Source organism: Aulostomus chinensis, chromosome 15, assembly GCF_037954235.1.
Source record: "Aulostomus chinensis isolate RoL2024-O1b breed Wild chromosome 15, RoL_Achi_v1.0, whole genome shotgun sequence".
NCBI classification, from domain to species: domain Eukaryota; kingdom Metazoa; phylum Chordata; class Actinopteri; order Syngnathiformes; family Aulostomidae; genus Aulostomus; species Aulostomus chinensis.
The window spans coordinates 1,936,053-1,963,030 of record NC_141334.1 but is presented as its reverse complement, the minus strand read 5'-3'; the positions used below and the strand labels follow the sequence as shown (position 1 = coordinate 1,963,030).

The following is a 26,978-nucleotide window of genomic DNA, read 5'->3' as shown; positions in this document are numbered from 1 at the left end:
GAGTGAGTCATGTATAGTACCACAATACTTATTGTATCATAAAGTATTGTTTCGCAGTATATTGTTATAAAACCTATGTATCGTGATGTGATCACTTCCTGTTGCCAGCTGGCAGCAGTTTGAACCATCTGCCCCAAAACGGGCTCCTCCTCGGCTCTTACTACCACTGTGTCCGGTAGTTTCCGTGGGATCCCGCTGACAGACGGTGCTGCCAGCAGCGATGATGACTGCGATGAAGGTAGGTGGCGGTAGAAGGTCTGATTTATTTACCTGAGTGAGACAGCAAATGCATCCGTAGACGGAGACTGTCCAGGAAGCTCTTCCCACACAGCTCACAGCCGTAGGTCTTCATACCACTGTGCATCTTCCTGTTGACAAACGGGGAAACAAACACTTGAGTGTCTAGGAAGTCTATTCAATGTGCACGCATGTCTCAAATAGTTCAGTGTGAATAGAATAAAAGTCACACTCCATCAATCATAACATCAGCTCATAATAAGTGAACAAGCTTTCACTCTTGTGCAGGAGCACCAACGCATGACTTGGTGCTGTAAATCACAGGAGGCGTTATCACCTCACTCATCTGAAGTGCTGCAGACGGATAAGAGCAATAAAGTGAAATAGCAGGATTTAATCAGGCAAACACACAGGACAGCTACTTATGAAGCATTTACAGGCCTGTCTTTGATAACTGCTGCCCAAACTTTTAAGTGCCACGCAGCTTAAAGAAGATGTGCAATGAATTGCTGTCCTCCAAACGGACAGTCGTTAAGCTGTAACCTGGTTTAAACTCACAAGGTCAGACAAGACTAAGGGTCAATATTTGATTATGTGGTAAAGGCCTTGAAGGTTAGGTAACTAAATAACATCTGACAACACAAAGCCTCGCCTCACGAAACTCTCTGTTACGAAATCCTCCAAGACCCCACGGCTCGGCACAAAGCATATAATTCTTTAGAGATATCCGAAGGTGCTCTAAAGCAATTAAAGTGACACAAATTGCCAAACAACTGCTGCAACACCTTGAGCCCCACCAACTCCAAATACCCGTGACTGAGGAAGGAGCTCGCACCACGGGGTCAAGCCGGTCGTCATATTGGGCACATTCAGTTTGATTACAAGCTTAGAATCACGCAGAATGAAAACTGAACGAAAGAAAAAAAGACTCTAAATATGCACGGAACATACATTCGCTGGCATGGAAACAAGACAACGGCAAACAAAAGGATTTCTGTGCCGCCGAGTCAGGTGGCGAGGAGTGATCAGTCGAGTGCATTCTTGGGGAAACAATGCCCTTGATAAGAGATCCACTCAACTTGGGTGAGATGACAGCCATCCATCTCGCCGTCTCTCAACAAAAGCCGCGGAGGCAGAGGTGGTGCCACTCTCCCAAAACATGACTGATTGATGTCACATGTCGAATGCAAATGGATTTACAGCTCGCTGGCTTTTGTGCCTCCAGAGAGAGAGAGAGAGGAGCAGAGAGACAAAAATCCAGCTTTACGCTGAGAATCCTGGTATACTGATGTTAAGAAGACACCGCCATTATCCGCCCTTGCGTCGTCGTCGCTCTGCGCCGCCATGACACCTTTCCCCACGGCCAGTCCAAAAAACCCGACAGCAAGTTAGCACGGCAGAACGCTCGGTTCACTCTCCTCCGACTGGGTTTTTGGTTCAATGCCTGAAATATCAAGAGCGTATTAGAAAACACTGCAAATCTCTTACAACGCCAGCTCCCCACCATCGGCGACGTAAGAGTGTTCACATCGCGAAAAGCTGCAGCCAATACACTTTTATAGAGTCACTTGACTCCCGCGTGAATGCAGATGAAAGCTGTTCCCACTGCGGACAAACATCCGGAGGTTAGCGGGTGTTCAACCAGGCCGGATCCCCGATAAGCATAATGGCGGCCATTTACTGTAATTCGTGTTTACAAATTATTCTTTAGAAAAGCGCAAAATAGCTTCATGTGATTCTCCTCAACAGGTTATTCACATGAAGGAGGCGAATTCCCAAACAACCTAATAGGCGAAGGAATGGACAAAGGAAGGATTTTTTTTCCTCTCGGAGGAATCATAGGTGAAGTACACACTTTCAGCCCGATAAGGCAAAACACACTTAAGGGGTAAAGCACAACACACCGCCAGTACAAAGCCTTTCAAAGGCCTTTTGTGTCCCTCCTCAATCTGACTATTGTGCCCCCCAGACAGCGCACTGATAAGGTATGGATGGACTTATTAAGGCCACTCGGAGTGGAAACCGTGCCATGTATTCTCACCGTAAATGTAGTGGTGATGAGCAAAGTGCAGTGTGTGTGTGTTCCGAGCTGGAGTGTGTTAAATTTAACTGTAATAGCTACTCTTTGGAACAGCACCTTACTTCATGTTCAACAGGAGGGTAACAACGGCTGACCGACAGTGCGGTCTGGTATTGTAGGTTGAGCCTGTCTCGCGGAGTCGGGCTTCGTTAATGACGCTCCTGCTGCTGGAGCGTAGTAACGTTAAAAATCCCAGAAACTACAAACCCAAAAAGAATTTGTATACTTTCACACCAAAATCCCTGTCTTATTTCTTCGTCTAAGAAATATCTGATGACTCATCCTGCTCGAAGGGGTGCAGGCTAATTTTGTGTTTGATTATAATGACTTCCCAGATTCCTTCCTTCATTCGCCAACCCACGTTACTTTTCCCCACAGATATATAAACTTTAACATCCCAGAGACGAGGCTTAGAGATGGCAAAAGAACAACAATGCTTTACAGCACTTAAACTCAAAAGCAACTGTGATAACATTTGAACGTCTAGCAGAGATGCCCGTTCATTTTCAGGCTAACCCTACGTAGCTTGCTCCATCTTTGCTTTGTGACTCCCAGCAGTTACGGACGAAAAAAACACAGGATAAATTATTTACAACATCCCAAAACCCAGTGTAATTGCTCATTTCATGTCTTTGCATGTCAAATCTTAAGGGGCGGATGAATAAATTATTTACTTCTCTTGAAGTTAGCAAAGGGCTAACATGAAGTAGCTTACTACACTGTTGCGTCTTTACAGTTTTGGCAGTAAAATGGAGGATCATTTCCTTTGAGCATCACACAACTGTGGTGAAATGACTCATTCCAATACTGCAATGTCATAAATTTCGTCTGATAACTTTTAGAAAGTGTGCAGGAGCCCATTTAACCAGACGTAGCCTGTTTAGCTAATGTGAATGTCTGGTGTGCTCATGCCGGGGGTGGAGTGCACGCTCGGCGCTGACGGCGATTAGAAACACACGTGAAACAAACACAACTCTGACGTCCTTTAACTGTAACCTCCATCCACTACTGGAATATTAGCAGTTTGTACAACATCAGACAACAGTCGGTACTTAAAGCGTGTTTTATACTTTCAAATGTTGTAAATGAGCTTTAAACGACTCATTAATTCAACAAAGTTTGATGCGATATAAAATATTGTCTCATCTCAGTGATTTAGCTCTTCACACGCTCTTAAATCCCTTCGTAAGTGCCTGCTTTCCTGTGCTGCAACAGATGACGAGGTGTGTGTGTGTGTGTGTGTGTGTGTGTGTGTGTGTGTGTGTGTGTGTGTGTGTGTGTGGCAGAGGGGGATGATTTGAAACAGACTGACTGTAGCCATTAAAGAAGTTCACATAAAACTCTCTCGGGCCATTTAGTCAGTTAATAATCGACTTTGTCCAACAGTCACTTTTGACAACCACCATAAATTTTAAATTTATGTCAACAAAACATATGCTGATCACCTCATACAGTGTTCCTCCTCGTAAAAGCCAGCCCCACCGAGGGCTGTTGGAGCGTGAGTGTTTGAAATGTGAGTTGATTACAGGCCGGCGTTATTGAGCCGTAACAGCTTGCCTCGTGCAATTCTCAACTTTCTTCTCGCCACAATTTTGCCGGTGGACTTGGCTGGCCATATATCATAACTAGCGTTGCATCCGGTGAAATAAAGTCCCACACTTACCACCTGCACTTCAATTGGTTGTATTACACAAAACAAAATAAGGCGATGCAGTAATACTACAAATGACGGAGAGCTCTAGATGGTCCTCGTTAAATCAAACGACTTGAAACATCACCAAATCCCAACCAAAAAAAAAAAAAAAAAAAGCGGTCATGCCTGATGGCGTGCTCTTATTTCTCATTGCATTCCCTAAAATCTATTCTCCCTCAGCAGCCTTGAGTGTTGCTCTCCATCTTCATCTATCCTTTCATCTTTTATTTTTCTTCTATTTCCTCCATCCACCGTTCCTGAAGGGAGCTATAAAGCAACCTGGAACGATGTTCGTAAATAAGCGTTACAGAGAAAGAGGGATGGGAGGGTTAGGATGGAGAGGAGAAAACACTAAAAGATAAAGGGAGGCAATTGATAAGAAGTGGTAAATGGAGGAAAGGCTGTGTAGAGTGTGTGTGTGTGTGTGTGTGTGTGTGTGTGTGTGTGTGTGTGTGTGTGTGTGTGTGTGTGTGTGTGTGTGTGTGTGCACGAATGTATGTGAAAGACTATTTGTTCATTTATTCTTCTGGGCCAGAAGAAAAGGAACTGGAAATTGGGGGAAGAGGAGCTGTTTAATAGAGTTTTGGATTAAGTGTAAGGGATGTGCTGAAGACGTTTGCTTCATTTCTCTGTAGAAATTGCATCCCGTGAATGCCTAAAGATGCATTCATCAATATGTTCAAATAACTGTGTGTGAAGCGTCACTGCAAGTCTGCATTTACACTGCAGGCCTGGCTTTGCGCCTCGACTCAACTGCCCTTTTCCATCTTCTCCCTCCCATATCTGACATGTGTCTCCATTGATAATAGTTTCATGCCAGAGTGCTCAATCAGCCTTGATGAAGCATACTTTATCATGTGTTAATGCTCTTTGTTAAGCTTGCCCTAACAGAGTTTGCTTGGATTTGCCACGTCCACTGGGACTGCAGGATGAAGTGAGAGGATTGTGAAAGGTCAAATACAATTCAGTACTTTTATTTTTTTTTTTAAAGGCACATAAAACGACACCAACTGTAACAAATAAAGAACATTTCACTGTATTGTCGAGGCAGCAGAGCAATGTCGCTGTTGCTTTTCCTCCACATCATGAAGTAAATCATCCAACTCGCATGACCTCCGACCTGCTAGAAATGTTCTCCTTTCAGGTACGGCCTCATTTTGTTCATCTTTGCAAGTGTCTCATTCATCTAAATGCAAATGTCCCAAAGTGAACAGATGCGAAATCATACAGTGGCATTGCAGGGTTCGCTGGAGCACGCAGGCAGAGCCACAGCCACGCAGCACCGCCGCGAAGCAGGAAGACGACACGTCGCCGGAGTTAATAGCAAACACAGGTCAGTAAGTGTTGCACTATGAACACGGGTCAATAACGAAAATTATTCACGGTATAAAGCACTTTAGAGCCCAGCCAGTGGATTCATCCGTTTGAGGATAAAAGCCGCCGGGTGGAAGAGGACCACCGCCTCACACACAACTCCCTGTCATCGCGAACAAAGCCGGGATGATGCACGACTCGACTCAGTGACACTCTGGTGGCCGATCCTAATGTGGCCATAAGTGGCCCAGTGTGCAGCCGCCACCTCTTATTTTGGTTTTCTGACAGAGAAGGACGGAGTGGATTCTTTCCCAACATGAATTTCCAGTCCATTAGGAGGCTGACCATGTCACGCAGACAAACATGGTGGCGGCAGGGAGAAGAGGCGGCGGTGGTCGATGAAACAAAAGGGCCGTCACAGAAGAAAATGCTAACTGAATTACAGCACATTTAGGAGTAAAGACACAATGAGGCAGCGGCACCTCATCTGTTTGTCTGGTCTGGAGGCTCCATGTGTGGTTCCTCACATTTACATGGGTCCATTTTGTGGCTGTCTGGAGAAGCAGGTGAAAAAAAAGCTCTCTTTCTGTCATTTTATCCCTGCTTTTAAGCCTCCCAATTCCATTACCCCTCCATCCCCACCCCTCTGTCTCTGCTCAATCAAAATGTATCAGGCAGGCTGGCGTAACACCGGTCGGCGTGGGCTGTTTATCCTGAGTCCTCCTGCACATATCAATGACTTGGCCCCCGTTGTCCCCTGCCGCGGAGACGTTCATATAAATTCAAGCCACACACACCAACGCCGAGGCACTCGTGTTGAGCATAGATGAGTAGCAGGGCGAGAGGAAAAGTCGAGAGACAGGGAAGCGAGGGGGGGGGGGGGGAGGGCGCCTCTGCCTTTCATCCTGACTGTGTTATTTATAATATCATCAACGCCGCAACCCCCAAATCTGACCTGAGGGAGTCTCGGGAGGAAAAAGGAACATTGTCAGGGCAAAGACAACAGAACAGATTAACAACAATAAACACGCTTCCCTGCCTAACACAGTCTTTGTGTCAGCCGACGTCTACGCCACCTGTTATCATGGCTCTGCCGATCAGATGCACATCTACATCCGTCTCGTTTTGTCAGCTGGCCGTCGATGGTTTGATTTATGGCATCCAGATTTTTCAATTAAAATCCAACAGGCCCTGTCCTAACCTGGAGGGCTAATTAATGTACCGCACCGCCACACCACAATGTCACGGTGTTGCCGAGGCGCCGTACGCAGTCTTTTGTGTCACTTAACCATGTATGAATCCCGTCAACGCCCCCAGAGTGGCAAAGACGGAATGTCACATGTGCTTTTCAACATGCTTTTCTTTGCAACATGCGCCAACTAGCTAGCAGTGCCTGTAGCTACTTCAACAGCCTTCTGGTTAAGTGCAGGCTAAAGTTGGTGCATCGCAGCCAAATCGCTGTTGTGGCGGCGCGGTCTTCCTCTGGACACGACACCACTGATGGTTCAGGTGTGGTCGACTGGTGCTGCCACGGTTGTTGTGTGAAAATACATTTTTAAAAAACTAAATTTAATAAGGGACTTGCTCCAAAGCACCTCATCATCTTTCATCAGGTCATAGTTTGGATTCATCCAGATTGTAATTGTAGTTTTATGGGCTGCTAATTCACACAGCACTATTTTGTTCAGGAGTGACGGTGAACGATATTTGTAATTTCAGTCACAAAAATGGAAAATGGTTTTCCACTGTCTTCCTTCTTTCAGCAGAGATGCTGTTTAGCTCTGGACTGACGAGCAGCTTTGGACTGCTGTTCTCTCATTTTTCCTCAAGATGATTAAAAAAAAAATCAGACTGGATTTCAATCCCTGGGAGAAAAAAAAAGCTTCAGCAGGAAGTTGCAGAATGAACCTAATTGCTAATTTACCAAATTCGCCGTCAGCTGAGAGGTTATCCGTCATTTGACCATGGCAATGTTTGGAACAATTAGGCTTGTCACGAGAACCGATACTTCGGTACCAAGTCGGTACTAAGATTCTGAAAATGTGACAGTACTGACTTTTCTAGAATACCCGAAGTACCGTTGGTACCGAGGAGCCAGATCTGGCCGCTTCTTTAGGGTTGTTTTTTTGGCTGTAAATGAGCCATTATCTGGCAACCCTCCAACGGCGCTGATCACGTGACTGACTACCCTGCTAAGAAGAACAACATGGCGGAGGCACACGCATCTGGGTCGTCAACGACAGAGAAGAAAAACGCCAAAAGTCGTGTCTGGAAACACTTTGGATTCGAGGCTGATGAGGAGGGTTTACTTATTGATCCGCAAAAAACGATATGCAAAAAATGCCGTCACCGTACCACGGCGAGGGGGGGCGACACGTCAACCTTGGCAAAGCATTTAAAAGACAAACATCCAAATTTGTACAAAGAATTCAAGGTGAGTGCATTTGAATTCAAACAATATTGTTTGTTGTTCACTTGGTTCAAATAAAGGAGTGCATGTTGAACTACAGGGGATCTATTGTTGATTGTTTATCTTTACTGTGGTGTCGAGTATCGTGGAATTTAAGTGGTATTGGTATCGATGACTACATTTCTGGTATCGTGACAAGCCGAGGAACAATATTGGCCTTATTGACATCAGAAGAACATTAGTATTCAAAAACGGTTTATTGATAGCAGCTCTTTGTCATCAGAACCATCTGTTGGAGTACACAACCCTTGAGTCAAAGTATAAATACTCCAAGGAAAGCATCAGTCCAAATGTAAGTACTACAGTCATATTTTTGACACAAGTAAAAAAATGTGTCAGCAGTGAAAAGTACATGTTCCTTTTAGAAAATGTACTTAGTCTAGTATTTTAACTGAAGTAAAAAAACAAAACTTTCACTTTGACTCAAGTACTGAGGATTTGTACTTTGTCCCAGACTGTCTGCTGCACGCGCGCGCGCACACACACACACACACACACACACACACACACACACACACACACACACACACACACACACACACACACACACACACACACACACACACACACACAACTACATGATAGTGCGGAGAAACCACAATACTACATTGGTATTCTTTTTTCCTGCATATGAAAACAGAGCTGTTATGAAAACCATTTTGCATCACATTCAGGCGTTGGGAATTATGTTAACTTGCCAACATGTTGCATCTGCGGCCAGATACTCATAATTTTACCTCCAGGGATTTGTTCTTCTCCTGCCGTTCTCCATGTCGGGAGGAAAACGTAACCTCACATGAACCTACATGCTGAAAACTAAATTGCTGCCAGACCCGTTTCCTGCGAGATCGGGTTCACACATGCAGAGCAGAGGCTGTTTATATTCACTCGACATGTGAGTTCACTCAAGTCTGGATATTAATGGAATAAAGCGAGAGGCGAAAGCTCTTCAGCTGCTCCCAAACACTACGTACACATCACCACCCAGGCGGGACTGCTGCAGTGAGCACTTATGGTTGGAAAAGCCCGGTAATAGAAGGAAAATAATCCCAGAACTTCTAATTGTGCTTCCCTGCCTGTAAAACACCATTTCAACTTAATCCCAGTTAGATAGCTGGATTCCACCACAGCTAAGAAGGTGAGATTCCCTCTCTAATACCCTCGGAATTATTCAGGAAACCTTTTTCCACCGCGGTTCCACCTGGAGTGAAGTACTTTCACCCTTTGACAAAGATATTGTATTCAATGGGACGTGACAATAGAGCGAGAAGGTGATCCAGACTGGTGGGAGTATCGTTTTAGGCTCTGGGTCCAACATACCCTTCTAATTCTGTCATAGAATGTGGATGTTGAAACGCCTCAACCCTCCTCCCCTGGCTAAAGTTGTGTGCTCCCACATTTTACCCTCACGGTTCTGGTGGCGTTGGACTGACAGCAGGATTGCACGGAGACGCTACGGGTCAACGTCACCACATTTGGTGCAGGAGTGCAGTACGTGCCGAGGAAGAGTGCAAGATTTTTTTTTTTTAATTTAAGGGCAGATAAGTCACACTGCCACCTGGTGGCAACAGGGAATTACAATGACACAAAGGAACCAGAGAACAAGCGTTGACTGCGCCGACAGCTAAAGAAGACATCGATCATACCGGACGATGACCCGGAGAGTTTGTGAACCAACTTCATTTGAACTGTTTTGCCGTTATTAGCTGTCAGTCTCTGTTAGCTTCCAGCTAAGCACACGTGGCTGGCTCTTCCTGCATCCCCGAGTCAGAGAGAAGAAATGCAGGGGGGAGAAAAAAACCTCTTTGTGAGCTTGAGATGCTCACTTATCAGTACGTGATAAACAAGATACATTTCTGAGTGAAGTACTACTTAAAGATTCACTCCACGGTCATTTTAAGGAAAACAACAATACAGCAGATGAATGAGCCCCCCCCCCCCCCCCCCCCCCCAACGTGCTCTGAGTCAACCAGCCTGGTTAAATACAGATTAGAGGGATATAAGGAGAAAATAACTCCACACTTTTGAGGGCAGAAAATGGTGTTAGCAAAGTCTGCAGCCAGAAGTAGAGCCCCCCCCCCCCCCCCCCCCACACACACACACACACTCTTTTTTTATCTCTGACTGGAGTGTTGGAACAGTGAGAACAAAGATGAAGAAAGATCACATGTATAAAGTATTCCTGTTAAAGACCATCTCAGAGACAAACACCTCATCCCTCTTCACCCTGCCTCGTCTTTAGCATCAAAAGACGCCTGAAAATAGCACGTCAACATTTCTGTTTTGTCTTGCCCCCCCCACACACACACACACTCTTGACAATGTTGCCAGTTTGCTCGATTCCTGTTTTTCCTCTGCTCCTGCATTCTTGATCTGAGGGAAGTTACAGCGCGTCGAGCGAGACGGTTGGCTCGGGCGCTTGTGTGTGCAGTAGCAGAGCTTTGGTGATCTATAAAAAGCTGCCAGACAAAGCCTACCCCTCTCTCCTCATGCATTATGCATCGGCATCACCTTCCATCAAGTGGCAGAAAAACCTCAAAGATGTCTAACTTTAGCTTCCATTCTGAAAGCCAAACAGAGAAGGAGACGTGTTATTTTGACTGCCACAGTTGAGCTAAGCACCTGTTACATCAATAAAAGACGCATTTCGCAACAAGAGCGGCAGCGACGACTACCTGTGTGATGCCTCGGCTAGAGCTGACAAAAAAGCTGTTAAATGCAGCGAGTAGAGAGAGAGAGAGAGAGAGAGAGAGAGGGAGGGAGGGAGGGAGCAGGGAGCGACTTCAGATCAGATGAGATGACATTAGATCAAACTTTGACCTTGTGGAGAAGTTTTGGCTTTTTCTTGGCACTGTTAACGGCTCTGGGAGAATCCAAGAACAGAGCCGAGACTCAAAGTGTCTCCAGTGGGAAGGCAAATTAGAAAATTATATAAAAGCAAGTAAATTGGATTCAAGATTTTTGGAGCATGAGAGGGTCCAGGGCTGTTTCTAGGCTGCTAAAATCTTTTCTTTTTTAAAGAGATGCACCAACTGCACTTCATTTTGAAATTGAAAATCCAAGACAAAGAAGATCAGCAGACACTTCTGATGTACTAAATACCAACAATTTGTATTTAAACTCCTTTTTTGGCGCCTTGCCTTCTTTTTCCTCCTTGAAATGTGCAGCTGTTGGATGCATTTTTTTTCTACCTGACAGTGAGGGGCTTCCCCAGGGGGGGTCGGATCACGGCATTCACCCAACCTACCTGGGTCCAGGTGCCAGGTGCCAGGATGGCCAATTCGAGCGGGTCGGTTCCCCTCCTATTACTGACCTTTTCACATATTTCATTAGCAACTTTCTCGGTGTGGAATCGGATCATTGATGGATTTAAAGTGTCAATCACAGTTGTGCAGCACCAGGAGGGGACGAAGCCTCCTGCATCAGCTCAGACACAAAGTTCGGTTCTGACAACTTTGTAGTAACGGTACACAAGTATGACAGGGATCTGCAGGTCTCAGTCTTGTAATGATAAACAGTCCAGCTTGGTTCTGGTTAGCACTTTCCTGGTTCTTCTGGACCTGTCCAGAGCTCTAGCTTTGAGTTTATTGTTTAAAAATTGCTTCAGAATCGTCTTCCTCACGCGTCACTTCCATTGTCAGCATCACAAAAACAAATTCTACAACAATAAATTCTGTCTCATGCAGCTTTAGTGAGTCATACGTAGAAATGAAGGAGCTGCGGCAAAATATTTACATTCATTTCCAATATAACTGAGATATACGACACACAACACCTCTGAAATTATTATGACCTCCTGAGCTGACCAGCTGGTTCTTATCTCAGGAAACACTGGCTCGCCGTCAATAGTCCGTCTCAACTTCTTACTGCTGTTCAGTGTAAACACTCTTGTTTGTCTGGAAATGTTGGAGGGAGCTTGTGATTTTATTTTTTGTGGCCAGCACAGACCGGTCGTCAGGGTGATTATTTTGGTATTTGGACACGGATCTATTATGCAACAGCTCTGGGATTGATTTACTGTACACCGCACTCGCAACACTGAACGGATCACATTCTGGGAAAAAGATAGTGGCTGGCCAGGGTTTGTTTGTGTCACTGTGTGTGTGTGTGTGTGTCACTGTGTGTGTGTGTGTGTGTGTGTGTATGTGTGTGTGCGCCCGCAGAATAACGCATCTGTGCAAAATAACACATGACATTCTTAGCAGAGAGGACGACATGTGAAGGGAGGAGAGAGGTAAGAGTGCCGGGGCTTATTGTGACAGTCGAGGTGGCCTCAGGCATGTTGTTTTGACGTGTCTGACCTCGGGATCTGTTCGTGTGTTAGTGTGTGTGTGTGTTAGTGTGTGTGTGGGTGGAAGCTTGGGGAGGTTCAGGTGGCAGCAGTGTCGCGAGGCCATCTGTACTGTCATTCAGCGCACGTCCGCCTTCTAAGACTCCCAGAGCACCCACAGGCGTCCGAAAACAACCCTGGTTGGAGCTCCGCGGGGCGGCAGTAAACAAGTTGCTCTCATCTCAGAGCGGGTGTGAGTGTGTTGGTGTGTATGTGTGTGTGTGTGTGTGTGGGGGGGGGGGGGGGTTGATGGAGCACTGTTTCCTGAGTGTCTATACCACGCGTACATGTACATACTCTCAACAGACGTAAGCAAACTGCCCAGACATCACGTCTGAACCCATTACGTCCTGAACAAACTTAATATGCTGTAAAACACACAAGGTAACGTGCATGCATTTGTAAAGTTAAAGTACTACAATACTCAATGGTCTTGTCACTTGGTACTTTTAACAAACTGATTACAGTTGAATTGTTTGAAACTTGCAGAGCCGCTCACATGAAAAAAACCCCATGCATTTGCTGTAACGTCATAGATTTGATGTTTAAACAACCCTTAATCTTCACGACCAGAGCGAAAAGGTTTGCTTTCCACATCAATGTTAATTCATGCTGAGGTGAGGGTTTGTGTATTTTACATTGAGACTTAGCCTCTCTCTCTGACAAGAAATAAATACAAATATTTGACTCCCTGTTAAAGAGTTTTTTTTTTCCTCACTGGAATTGAAAGTTGAAGGAAAGAGGAGGTCAGGAAGACCGTGAAGACCCCTGAAGCCGACAGTGAGTTGTGATTCTTCAGCTTATCTAGAAAACATTTTCTTGACTTCTATCAATATTAAAATGCAGCTGTGATGCAGCCTGTTAACTCACTGGTGCACAAAACTACCGTCCCCCATCAGGAGCCATAATTCACCCTCAGTGACACAGTTGATAACATCAACGCTACAACACGTCAGTTCAAGACTAAAAGCAAGGGTTTAGACTGTTCATCACTGGAGATTTAGAAAATCACAACTTCCCAGAGCCCAAAGAGTTGAAATGGCCTCTTCTGTCACAAACCTCTTCATTGTTCGGTCATAAATGACAAAAAAGCAGCACAAAACCTGATATTTAAGACATTAAGGAATGAAAAAATGACTGAAACGATGCATCGATTCTCAAAATAGTTTTCACTTTACTCCAATCAAGTAATAGCTTAGTTGTTGCAGCGCTGGGAGAAATTCAGCTTTTCATAGGTTCATTAAGTAGATCAAGACTGTAATCTGAAACTGTAACTTAATTAATCTCATATTTACTTGCTGGAACGGTGTTTAACTTAATGCCGTCATTTATCCAGAGACGCAACTGCTCCTGTTTCTGGCCGAGGCCTGACACTCCTACACCTGCGGGAGTTGTTGATGTAGCTTGTGTAACGTCCCCTGCTCACATTCGCGGCAGACGTCTCACGCTGCAGCTTCCTGTCATCACGTCGGACCTAAACGGCGTGGATCGACGTACTGTCACGGCTCCTGTTAGGACCTTCATCTCTGCACAGGAAGTCTTGGGCGAGCCGCTATGACAGCCGAGCGGCAGCTGGTGAATGGAGTGGGAGGTCTGAGCCAAGAATTTCTGTCGGCTTGAATCAGCGCCTTCGCTCGCACAGCGGAGGGTCATGTGAGATGTGGAGCTGGTGTGAAATATAGCTAATAACACAGCGATGGGGGCTTTTCATGTGCCGCCACTGACCCTGCATGGAGCCGCCCGAGCTAATGATGCTGGTGCAGCTGATAAGAGAAAACTACATCGTGATATTTTTGTGTTGCTCATCAATTAAAACGAACACAAGAAGAAAATGTCTTCACTGCAGGTGAAATTACAAGACGCATGATGTTCTGTTTAGTGAAGGAACACATTGTTCTTCTTGGGTTCTGCCCAGAACCAGAAGCTGCTAACATCAGGATCTAACAAATTAAGACGTAAGGACCCTTCAAAATATTGAATCGCTGCCACCGCTCTGTACACAGACCACGAGACAGGAGCTCTGACAAGAAAAGAGGGAGAGAGGGGAAATATACTGAGCGAATGAAAGGATAAAATATGTGCTGACAGCTTTTTGGCCAGAGGGCCAGAACGCTGAAATAGTAGCGTCTGGGTGTCAGGCCGGGGTCGCTGCCTTCACTGGAGAGCAGCCTTTAGCCGACCCCGGCCAGCAAAACATCACGCACACGGCCAGCTGATCATGCAGAACCTGACAGATAATGTACGCACTCATCTGAACGTGACACCCAACGGGGAGACACCTGCAAATGGGCACTGAGCAGGAAGATTTTCATCTGAAGGCAAAGTGAAGGAATGGCCGTTGTAGTAAATTGAATTATTACACAATGCCACACCTGCTTATCGTAGACGGAAGGAAAAAAACGTTAAAAGCGCAGCTGCTGTTTGGTGAACACCTCTGTTCCTGAATAAACGTGTGTACTCAGTCCTGATTCCACGTATGAAGGCAACACTTCCCCACCAAAATGTATTTCACCTTCAAGGACTCACAAATACGGGACTTGAGCTCACAAAGAAGTTTTTGTTTCGGAGCAACGTGGCACCACAGCACTAAATCTGACTTTTTCTTTATGGATAATGAGTGATTTTTGTCTCGGCCGACCAGAAATGGAAGGAATGTGTCTGAACGATGTACTTTAGATTCGAAGTCGATGCTGCTTCTTGATCGCGATCGGTGTGAATTGCTGGCGAACAAACCAGCTGGGAGGGGCGCTATCGCCACCAGGTGGACTGGGGCGGCTACATGTGCTACTTTATCTTCATATCAAATCAGACTCAACTCCTTCGACGGTCCAGCGATGGCCAGCGGCGACGGGTAGCAGCAGTGGTAATGACGGCGGCGGCGGGTGGCGGCGAGTTCCTTCTCTTCACTAACTGGTGAGAAGAAGCATGGAGGATAAAATCGATATGACTGCTAATGCAGTGACTCACAGTGTGCTTTCATTTGTGGGGGTGTGTGTGTGTGTGGGGGGGGGGCTGCAGACAGGGAGGAGGATGTAAACAACAAACAAAAAAAACAAAAAAAGAACCATGAATAAACCTCCTCCCACAGCACAGTCACAAACGAGTCCTCGAGTGTTTGAACGTGGAAACAAACGAAGCCTCAGAGATCCTGAACCAGGACACGAAACCCTGAGGAACAAGACTCTGGGGTCTGGGCCATTAATTAAAGCGACGGACCGCCATGGATCAGCCACATCGAGACACAACCTTGATCGATTTCCCCAATCATAATAATAATCATAATAATAATAATAACAACAACAATGTAGCAGAGGTGCTTTCTGACATCGAGGGGACGCTCATCATCTTTCCCCCCAGATTTCTTTCAAACACAGAAAAAGTCTCATTAAACAAATCACAAGAAATTTGAAAGGAAAAAAGAATCAAACATTTAGGACATTTTGGTTTTTTTCCCCACCAAAGTACTTTTTTTTTGGTAGTCGTTTCTATGGAGATATAGACTTGTGTATTATTAGACATGAGGAAGGAAGACATAAGCAGGCCAGAATTTCATTTAAAAATATATCTAAATAAAGATGAGAAAATCTGCAAAGTAAAAAAAAAAACCTAAAAACTAAAAACGAACTAAACCAGGAATTAAATACGAAAAACCCCATATTTTGAATTCTTGAAGTGATCGTTTTACAGGCCGGACCAGAGACGCTGCGTTCACAAGCATTTTCAGAAAAAAATAAAGCAAACTATCTGGCTGGAAGACGGCACAACCTGGTTCATGTTCCCAACAAATCAAAAGAAACAACACACACACACACACACACACACACACACACACACACACACACACACACACACACACACACACACACACACACACACACACACACTTTTGGAACGAACACCCTGGTTTTCTCTTCCAGAACAGCAAATCAAACAGCTGCTCAGAAAATGTCCCGCCCTACTTGAACAGCATCTTAGTGCGTCTCATGGTTGGTTAAATATTTGCCAGCTGGGGTGCTTTTCTCTGCTGTGTGTGTGTGTGTGTGTGTGTGGTCATGAAAAGCACAGTTCAGGTGCTGAATCAATCATACATGTAGATAGAATCCAATAAGCGCCAAGCGCAACTGCAGCTGGGTCTCAGAGAGAAGGGGGGGGCTCGTGTTGGCGGCGCTCGCTCGATCGCCCCGTCTCAGCAGATGCCATGTTACAGAGAGGGTAATTAATAGCCCAGTGGGGCCTCGGTGTGAATCGCCAAGACACCCTCACACACACACACCCTCACACACACACACCCTCACACACACACACACACACACACACACACACACACACACACACACACACACACACAATAATAATGTCTCCATTTGGCCCTTGGAGCAGCTCTGTGCCAACTAGCCTTCACCTCATTATGCCAATCAAATGGACCGGGAGGGAGTGGTGTGTGTGTGTATGTGTGTGTGTGTGTGTGTGTGTGTTGGGGGGGTTCATTGGAGGGAGGGAACAAGCTGTCCTTCCTCACTTTCACTGTCCACATGTTCATTGTAAAGAAATATTTGATCTTAACGAGAACGGTGACACCTCACGAGCTGCTTGGGAATAAACGTCAGCATTCCTCCTCCTCCTCCTCCTCCTCCTTCGTCTGGACCGAGGAGGTAAACTATTTACTGTCCCGCTGCCAGAGAACTACTTTAACACAATAACAGAGATTTCAGGAGAAACAAGTTCTCAAACTTCACATTCACTCCAGAAAAATCCCTGGAACCTTGGAGTTGATTCCCCTCAGTATTTGTCCGCCTGTTGCAGTTCTGCTTCAGCCTGAAATTCATGTTTCCATCAAATCATCTTTGTAGCATTGTTCAATTCCGCTTTTAAAAAAAAGCATAAAGAGGAAAAGCTGAAAATTTAGGGGAACCTCCAAATAGATTCTTAAGCTCACAGGCGTTTTTAAAAATATTTTTTCCAATTTTTTTTATTTCAAGAAAACTGCAGGCATAGAGATGAGAAGATGCTGAGGACACGAGATGCAGCCTCAGACCTCAGGGCTTGATAGGAGAAAAAGCTCATGTGAATCAACAAAAGGTTCAAAATTAAAACTGGATAAAGAAGACAGGTTAGCCATCAGTGTCCACTAGCATCAAGCTAAGTTCACGTGGCAGGCTCCTGGAGTCACAAAGAAGGGATGCAGGAGGAAAAATGTCATCTGGACACGTACGTCTGAGCACTTGAAAAGAAAAATTCACTTTTGAAATATCGCTTCAACATTAATGCCCTCATAATTTCTGCAGTGTCCCGCCACCCGTTATCCTCGCTCTGCCCGACCACCTTCCTTCGTTCCGTTTATTTTAGCAGTCCCGGGCCCACGTGGCTAAAAAGACCAAACATTTGAACAACGAGCCCCGACCCGCCGTCTTCAGCAGCGGCGCACCAATAAGGAGACGTACTTAGCGCCCGCCAGCGTCAGCCGAGGGTCCTCTCGGTGTCAGGACAGCGTTTAGACCGTTTCAGTAAACTGCATTGCTGCGTTTCATCCCCCGTCGCCTCATGGAAATCAGCCTCTTAACAAACACATCTCCATCTTCTTATTTCGCTGCTGACCCTCTCCTCCAACCCCCCTCCACCCACCCCACCCACCACCCCCCACGTGTTACCTGAGACAAGCAATTTACCTTTTTTGTTGTTTGCCTGACCTAGAGAAAACAATTTCAGAGGGGTCTTCCTGAGCTCTTAACAGCCCTCCGTTTGAACAGGTAAAGGCGGCTGCAGCGCCACAATGGCTTTTTTTTTTTTCCTTTAGAAGATGAATTGGCGAGCTGTCAGCTTCAGACAGGCCGAGTAGCGGTGTTTCTGTAATGGGACACTGGAAGTGTCTTTGATTAATGGAAGAGCCATACTGAGCTGTTAGGGAACCCGCCGCGGCCCAGCGAGAGCGATTGAGCGGCGGATACATGCCGACAGATGAGCGAGGGAGCGCGGGCCTTGATACTAGAAGAGGAGGAAGAGGAGGAGGAGGGTAGTCTGCCTGGCTTGAAGCCATTTTTAACTTGAAGCCTATTTTCACATCTTCTTTCATAACACAGACGGATTCAGACCTAAATCTTGTCAGCGGAGCGACTTACATCGTTGCTGTTTAGCTGCCGCTCGCCGACTTCTTTTGATGCTTCAAAAATAATGAAGGCAGTGAAAAATTCTGTCTATTGGAGCCTGACTGATAGCGTGCAGGAGAGAAAGAGACGTGTTCAGGGTTTTATATTCAGTTGTAACATGAAAATGAGACAAATGTTTAAATAAGGATCATTTAAATTTGGTTAAAAGTCGAGGAAGAAGCGAGCAGACATACAGAAATCAGGGATTCTGCTGCAGAGAAGCTAAAAAAAACAACCTCCGAAGAAGTGCAGCTTTCAAACAGTCAACATTGTGCATCAACATTTCTGAGTTCATCTCCAGTCACATTCTTCCCCCTGCAAGTATCGCTGTCAACATTTTCAGTGTTGCATTTTAATTCAGATTCTTTTGAGCCAACTGAACCTCTGAAATGATGATGTCAAAACCAAGTGAGAGGCAGCAGCAGGTACACGCGGCGACGTCTGGACTCCACTGATGCATTCATTTGGTTTTCAGAAACATAGAAAGTCACTGGTGTTGGTAAAAACTCGCACGTTTCTAATCTGGGCAGCCATTAGTTTCTATTCCTGTCACATTACTCACAAACACGGAGGGACTGGTGCACAGCTCTGGTGCACACCCCGCTACTGGCTGATGGATTTGCATCCATCTGAACATCCACCAGTGTGCTGATCCTAAAAAGAGGTGTGGCGAGGTGCCGTGTTGGTGCATTCCTGTCTCGGGAGGTTCTCATTCCCTCTTCGTACCTCTACAGAAAGTAACTAATTCCCAGGAATCAGAGCGAGACCATCGCAGGCGCGTGTGTGTTATTAAAGGTCCCGATGTGTTGGCTGAACCCGTCTTACAGAAAGCCGGGTGGTTTTACTGAGATGTCAGGACTTTTTCAGCTGTTGCATTTCCACAACAATTTTTTTGTTTCGTTTTTTTTTTTTGGAAAAATTGCATTTTCTACTGAGAAGAGCTGCAGGTTCCTGCTGCTGCGGTTGGTGCAGGTCCACAGGTCGCTCGGTCGGAGGGTTGTACAGGAAAAATGTTGCATGAAATTGTGACACGTCTGTTTCCCGTAAAGGAGGTTTTGGTGGATTCCTGCTGCTGAAAAAAGCCTCATGGCAATATCACGATGCAGCTATGAATATCCATCAACCATCTCTGAGGCCACCAACTATCTGATAAAATGTAACATTCAAAGCCCCCCCCCCCAAAAAAAGAATTTTTAACAGCGGGGACATCTCACTCTCACTCCATTTCAGAGCAGAAAAATGCTACTTTCACTCCGTTTTGGATTCAAATTTGTTTTGGCTCAAGCTGATAAATAATTCTAAAAAAGGAGAAGAACGCCTCATGTGGAGAAGACAGAGGAACATTATTTTATTCACTTGAGTGCCGGGAGAGAAGAACTGTACTGTAAACAGTCTCTAATTCCTCCCTGAACAAATATGTCACAATAAACACTTATCTTCCAGAGCAGCTGAGCAGACTTATGTGAAATCTTTCCCCTCTCAACATATAAATTCCCACGTTTTAAATGCTGCCTGATAAAAATGGAACAAAATCATCCATCCATGACGGCAGCTGTTTACAAGACAGCTGGAACACAGGGTTCCAGGCCGCGCGCTCGCCACTTTTTGTTTGGAATAATGCTTGTTTATTTGAATTGTGGCACTGCTGTTGTTTTAAATGGAAGAAACAGCATTTTACAAGGTAATTAGTCAGGCTATAATCCCTCACTCGCTCCCTCTCTCTCCCTCTCTCTTCCTCGGAACACATGACGAACCTCGCGGAGAGGAGTTAAAACAAGCCCTCTCTACATTTCAAGGTAGCATTGTCTACCGTTCTTTGTCTCCACCTGCTGCGACCTCATTATCAGCTCTGACCGGGATCGGAGGGGTTTAGGTGAGAGCCGGTGGGGGTTGGGGATGGGTGTTTATGTTGGCCCTTATTTCCAGGGTCAGGAAAGCGTCCCGAGGGAGCGCATTCCTCACCCAGAGTACGACTAAAGGTATGTGAACCATCTGGACAAAGCCATCGGTCACAATGGTCCTACACAGGCCCGTCCATGTGCCTCGCCGGCCAGCTAGCCGGCGCGCTCACACTGGCCGCTTGTTCACTCCCCTCAGCGCTGGAGGCATGCGCCCAGATATCCATCGATGGGCCGGCCGCCGCTTCCACTGTGTGTGTTCCGCTGTTCCTTCCTGCTGGTCTCAGCCAGGGTGAACAGGGTCGTTCACGAGGCCCACCGCACTGCCCGCACAACTGTGTGGATGTAAAGAATGCTGCCTAAGGTCAACGTATCATAAGCTGAAGGGTCAATGAGAATGATTGTTTCCTTAAAACAAGGGTTTTATGGCTGTTTCAGACCATCACATGACTCTAAAAACTGCACACATACCAGCGATAAAGTGCCAAATGCCATTGCCTCGCTGATTTATTCTGCTCTGCTGGAAACCACCCAAAAAAACACAGTTTGACCTCCAGAGTTTCCCAGTTTAAAGACGATGAAAATTGAGATGTTGGTGTCAGAGCAAGTCAGAGGAGGGAAGCTGCGTTTGTTTCCGGCTGGACGCGGGAACATCAGATCCACCAGCTGAGCACATCTCGCTGATCTGACGTGTGTCGTTTTCATGTACAATAAACCAAACTAAACCTCGAGCAGCGGCAGAGGAGATGAACACGGTCAGCTGGGAACATGCGCGTGAAGGAAAGCTCCTAGGATGTCGCCTGCATGAAAATGCGATTGATTCATTATTGTGGAGCTGAAAACAACGCCAATCATAGAAACTTCCACATTGGAACACGAGGCCTTCATTAGATTCCACTCATTTCTAAATGGTTAATAACTTTCAGTATTAAGTGCTCTGAGGCCTTGATGTCCCAAGTTGTTTTAAAACCGATGCCATCGGCTTCCCTGAAGCTCTCAGCCATTAGTTTGGACTAAAAAGCCTCTCCTGACCCTCCGTCAGCACGACTGGATTTCCATTTTTGGGTGAAATGTCTTAAATGTTGGCGCGGTGGCTGGGTGAAGCACCTCAAGGCCCTACGAGCCTCCACAGAGCTGTTTTTTTCATTTTAATTTTTACAGAGGCAAAGACCTATAAAAGGTTCTTCTCCTCTCGCAACAGACTTCCTGATTGACTGTTTTAGAGGGAAATATTGTCCTTCTGTCCACTACCTGACAGCTGCAGGCCCAAATTAACACCCGCCAAGCACCAAATGTGGGCTGGTCTTCTCAGACGGCGCTCTGCCACGCTGGCGGGGAAAAGTTTGTACCAAAATAGTTGTGTAATAAAAACTATGCTGAGAGTCTGTTTTGGGGATCTTGGTGTGATTTTTGGATGCAAAGATCCTGTCTTCTGCTGTGTGACACTGACACACACACACACACACACACACACACACTCACACACACAGTGTTTTATGTTTGTCAGTGCAGCAGAACTGTAAAGCCCCCGGAGATCAACTGTAATTCATGATTTCAGGATTTAAGACCTGATTTGATTGTAATGTCTTTGTTTTTTCAGCAAAATCAAAGTTTTTCCAACACTTTCAGGCCTCAGGAGGTTTCTCTGTTTTTTTTCTGTCTCGTGTGTGTTTACTCATCAGTATCAGCTGATATAATAAGAAAAAGATACAAATAGTTTAGAAGAGCAGCCTTCAGTCAGTCCAGCACGATGGCTGTCCTGCCACGGCTCTCCAGCACGAACAAGTGTGTGTGTGTGTGTGTGTGTGTGTGTGTGGGTGTGCGCGTTTCTGTGGAGTTGATGGCAGCAGTGCCCTCTAGGCGGAAACCAAAACCTCCCCCAAGCCCAAACCAGGCAAACGCTGATGATGAGGAGACGGCGAGTCAAGACTCAATCCTCACGTGTGTTTGAGACGCAGCGAAGATAAACTAGGATTAATCTGACTACCGTCAAAATCATAGCATATCGCGTGTGAGTGAGGTCACAGACGTCCCTCCGCTGAGATGCAGACAGCCAGATAGAAGTGCTGCAGAGCTGGAAGGAAGGAATTTATTGAGGGGTGGGGGTTGTCCTGCTTGTTGTACTGGTGGTGCTGGGAAGGAGGGAACCTAGCAGGGCTAGGGGTCAGAGGTCAGCTGCTTGCACTCAACAGCTGTCCTAAAAGCAGCAGAGATAAGGACTGAAAGCATCCTGTGTGTGTGTGTGTGTGTGTGTGTGTGTGTGTGTGTGTGTGTGTGTGTGTGTGTGTGTGTGTGTGTGTGTGTGTGTGTGTGTGTGTGTGATACCAGCCACTGGGCAAATACAGTAAAGCTTGACCAAGTGGAATCTTGGAGCTCCGCCTCCCACATCCAACAGGCTGGACACTTTTTGAAAGAAGGAGTAGATTACCGAGGGAGGGAGGTCAAGCCTTGACCGGTAGGCCGGGTCATTCATCAACCACTAATGGCCAGAGCTTTATGCTGTCATGATGAATGACCTTTGTCCTGGAGGGAACTGGAGCAAAGCTTGACCGCGAGACAATGGCATCAACATCCATTCTGCACATGTCAATCGAGTTGTGAGGGAAGCTGGCGTGGAGCGTAAAAAGTTTCAGCCCACGCCGACGGCTGATCTCCAGCAGGACGAGCGCAGGCAAGCAAGGGAGGGGACAGGTGGCGACCGGGATCCTCCGTCCTCTGGCCAGCTAGGGAACTGGTTTACCAGTCCAACAGGGGAGTTAAAGTCAAACTTCTATCTTACTGGAATCTCATTACTGTCGTTGCAGGGAGGCTCATAATGATCAAAGTACAACTGATTAATTAGCTCGTTGATAAAGAAATGACCCATAAAAGCAGAAAATAAAACGCTCGATACACAATCGAGAGATCAAGGTGGCACAGAATTGAACAAACATTTGAACTTCATAAAACCTTTCAGTGAAAGTTCCTAGCAGCAGCTGCTCTGTCCACAGATCAGACTTCTGAAAATTCCATTTTTTGCATCATGTTTCTTCATGAAATACGCTTGAAGATGCAGTGTTGAGCGCCGCAGCGTCTAATTGCAGTGACATCCGACCGCGGCCACTTCCTCCCGCACCCCGTTGCTCCAAGGGAGATCCGCCTCCCCGGGAGCAACAATGTCATTTCGTCTTTCTCCGGAATTTGAACAGCTACCAAGCTCAGAATTCTCTGCAGAGCTTCAGGTGCTGAGCTTCTGCCATTAGCACCTTTCGTTAGCTCGCTTGCTTCTTTCGTTTGCGTCAAAAACACAAGAAAACGTCTAATATTGGCAAGTAAATCTGTCTCTGATACCAGTTACTACAATAAATTATCACTCAACAAGCAGCACCTCAGTAAGATAAAGGTGCTTCATCTTTTTTAGCAAAAACAGTGGTGAGTAAATGGAGATTATTCTTCTGCTAGAAAACCGCAGCAGAAACCATCGTTACTGGGTGTTTTTTCACTTCTAATCAGTTAAACTCTGCCTAACAATTAGTAAGAAATTGACAAGAAATCAGACAAATCTACTTGCGAGATTTGACCGGCAGCCCGGCAGCAGCGGCTCCAAACCACACGTCTGACGTCTTCACCAAAACAAAGACGCTGTCAAGCTATGCTGCTAACGTTTCATTTCATAAAGTAAAAGCACAGAGTGAAGCCCAACTGACTACTTAATAATCTGCTCAGCAAAAAAACACTCCATCGGCCACAGTGACTTGTTAAGTTGTTAAGAGGTGAACACACACGCACACACACACGCACACACACACACACACGCACAGCTGACTCGAGGTGTAGACTCTCAGTAAACTGTGTCTAAAACACTGCTATAAAGAATACTTTTCCAATTTGTTACTGATAAAACATCTGTAAATTTCATATAACACAGAATCACAAAGTCATTTGTGAGCAAGATAAAGAGATATTTTACTTGTTAAAAGTAAAAAATAACTTTTTCTCATCACAAATAAAATACAGTAATAGTGATGATATTAATATAAAACAATATTAATGTAATAACTGAGTATTCCCGCACTTAAAAAAAAAACAGCTTTTCCTAGCTGAGAGGTTGCCGGTTCAAGGATTCCGTCTCAACTCAGTGGCGAGACATTTTTTGTTTACAAATAAAATAAACACGTGATGAGGTTTCTGCAGTGCAGATGGTGAGTTCACTTGTCACCTGGCAACCACTTACATGTGATATTCCTCTGAGATTCTCTCAACTCAAAAGACACTATTTATATTATATATATTATTTATATATTATTATCATGACATTAAAATGATAAATAAAGGCTTCTAACAAATAAAACAACCCGGTGCAGTCAATTTTCTGGTAATAAGATCAACTTCCATTCATGTTACTTTGATACAACATGTCAAGCGTTATGAGAATTTATATACGACTGAAAATTACAAAGATGACCATGAGATATTGTGCAGCTTTGGTTAAAATTTCTTGAGGGAAGAAAACTCCCTCAAACACTGACGTGGCTTGTATTTCTGTAATGAGATCCTCCGAAATCAGACTGAGGGTTTCTGCAGTTCAGCAGTATTTTCTGGTGTTAATTTGAGGTTTAAAAGCAGATAAAAGGTAGTTTTTAGTCTTGGAGCTGTCAGATTCCCCATAGTTCCTTAGTAAGCTGCACTCTAGTAAACTCAATCATGTACAAAGTGTGTGCACACGTGTGTGTTGGTGTGCGTTTGTGTGTGCCAGCTCATGTGAGCGATGCTCCTCTTCCTCCGTGTCACTATCACTTCCTTGTTTTGAGGTCTGTGCTCATTTCACCAGATGCTGAATAAGTTCAAATATCTGCACGCTTGTGTTATTGTTGCAGGAAGTAGCTGCTTACACACACACACACACACACACACACCTTCCTTTGTTAATGTGAGTGTGTTCTGTTCTCAGTCCAGGCTGCTTTATTATTGAAAGCGATACAAAAAGGAATAGATTACAAGGGCGGATTAAATCTGTCCCCCTAAAGTCTGTGAAGGCAGACGGCCGGCGTGGCCGCACGGATCCAGACACCTTATCGTTTTATTAAAATGACGCCGGGTGCATTTTCCCCTCTCTGATCATGCCACATTTGGCTGAGCAGCACTTCTGGCGGCGAGTCTGCCTCTCTGATGTGTTTTAATAAACACAACCTTGATTGTTCCCTGGTGTTATTTGGAAGCGTGGAAATGAGGGTTCTTTTCAGAGGTCTCTGCTGGACGCATTCCTACTGGCAACGTCCAGGCCGTCCACACAAACTGTGGCTGGCCGAGTCAGACAAAACACCCAGTTATTAATTAGCCTTGTTGCTAAACAGAGGAAGTGAAGGACCAGCGGGACAAGTCTGCTCCCCCGGACTCCTAGCAGTCCTGTCCATCCCAGCAGGTCAGAAGCCCGAGAGCTGGATGAATGCAGGTCGTGACGTCAGGTGACTAAAATTCAACAACAGGAAGATGGGACAACAAATTGTTTGTAAACACAAACAACAGACGTCAATAGTTGGGCTCGATTTTCTTAGAGAGAAACAGCAGTTCCTCTTACTGTCCATCAGCCCCAGAACCAGGGACTCACGCTAGTTAGCTTAGCACAAGGAATGGTAGTGGGCGGGAGGTGTCAGCATCAGCAAGTGGGCCATTACTAGTTTGGTTGGCTGTAGTTTGGCGGTGCTGCACCACCCTCCGCTGACTCTGCGCTGCCCTCAGCTGCAGTGGTAGCTGGAAACGCATAACCACGTCTGTAACCTGTGAAATATGTGTGACTGTACTTGTGTAAGGCTTTTTTAATTCTTAGAATTCTTCCAAGTAATACATGGACGCCTCCGCCATAGCAGGAACGCTCAGGTTTGAATAACAAGCTTCACTTTGTAGAACAACAAAGACAAATTGTTTTACAGAAGCGGAAAGATGCAGAATCCAGTGTGGCGAGAGCGTATTCAGCCTCGAGTATTAACTGAGATTCTGATGTTTTGAAGCTCTGTGTGTTCCTCTTCAGGAGCAATGGCGCTCTACAAGGTCTTTGGCTTGTCTCACACTCGACAGCCCCATTCAAAGCATTTAAAACAGCTTCTGACATTTTCATCAGCACAATAACAGATGAAGGATGTTTTCCCTGAGTGGAGGACTTGATGTTACCCTGCTTTCAGTCCTCCACGTCACCAAGCCCTTGGATAAACATTAAATTAAACATTAAAGAGTGAGCATGGTTTCACTCCACACGATCACTTTGATTCAAGGCTTTTTAAGACATTTAGAAAGCAGAGATGTGTGACTGTACGACATGTAGCTGGTTAGGTAGAGCAACTGTTTACAACCCTGTTGATGTAAATAAAGACAGAGGTGAGGAGACGTGAGATCGAGGCTCTACTAGCATCGCTGTGCAATTACGCCCACCACCACTCGAGCGTCAGGTCACATCTGTAAATGAATCCTGCTTCTAAACTCTGCCGATGACCCAGGGTTACGTCAAAGGCCGTAGTTTGCCTTCGTTTATTCGTCTAGAAAATGTCAAACCTCTCAAATCATCTATGCCAAGTGAACCTGATCATTTTCGCTCCTCTTAGCGTTTCAGCACATTCAGCGTTTTGAAAAGACTCTGATTCTCATGAGAAATAAGATGATTGTCAGCTCATATCTTGACTGTGGGAGTTTATGGACAAAATAATAAAATAAATCACATTCATAAAACCCAGCAAGATAAATAAGAAATACAGAACGTTACCAAATTCAGTTTCTTTTCCAATGTCAAATTTTCTTCCTTTTTTTGGGTTCATTCTACTTTTCACGGTGAGAGGGAGTGAA

General features: G+C 45.4%; 1 protein-coding gene across 1 annotated transcript in view; it reads right to left on the bottom strand.

Annotated features, from left to right (window-relative positions):
* The window catches only part of zbtb16a (zinc finger and BTB domain containing 16a), a 129,624-nt gene that overhangs the window by 78,691 nt on the left and 23,955 nt on the right, over positions 1-26,978 (bottom strand). Inside the window, exon 3 of the mRNA XM_086226231.1 lies at positions 271-368. Coding sequence (XP_086082357.1) covers positions 271-368 — 98 coding nt within the window. The remainder of the gene's footprint in view (positions 1-270; positions 369-26,978) is intronic.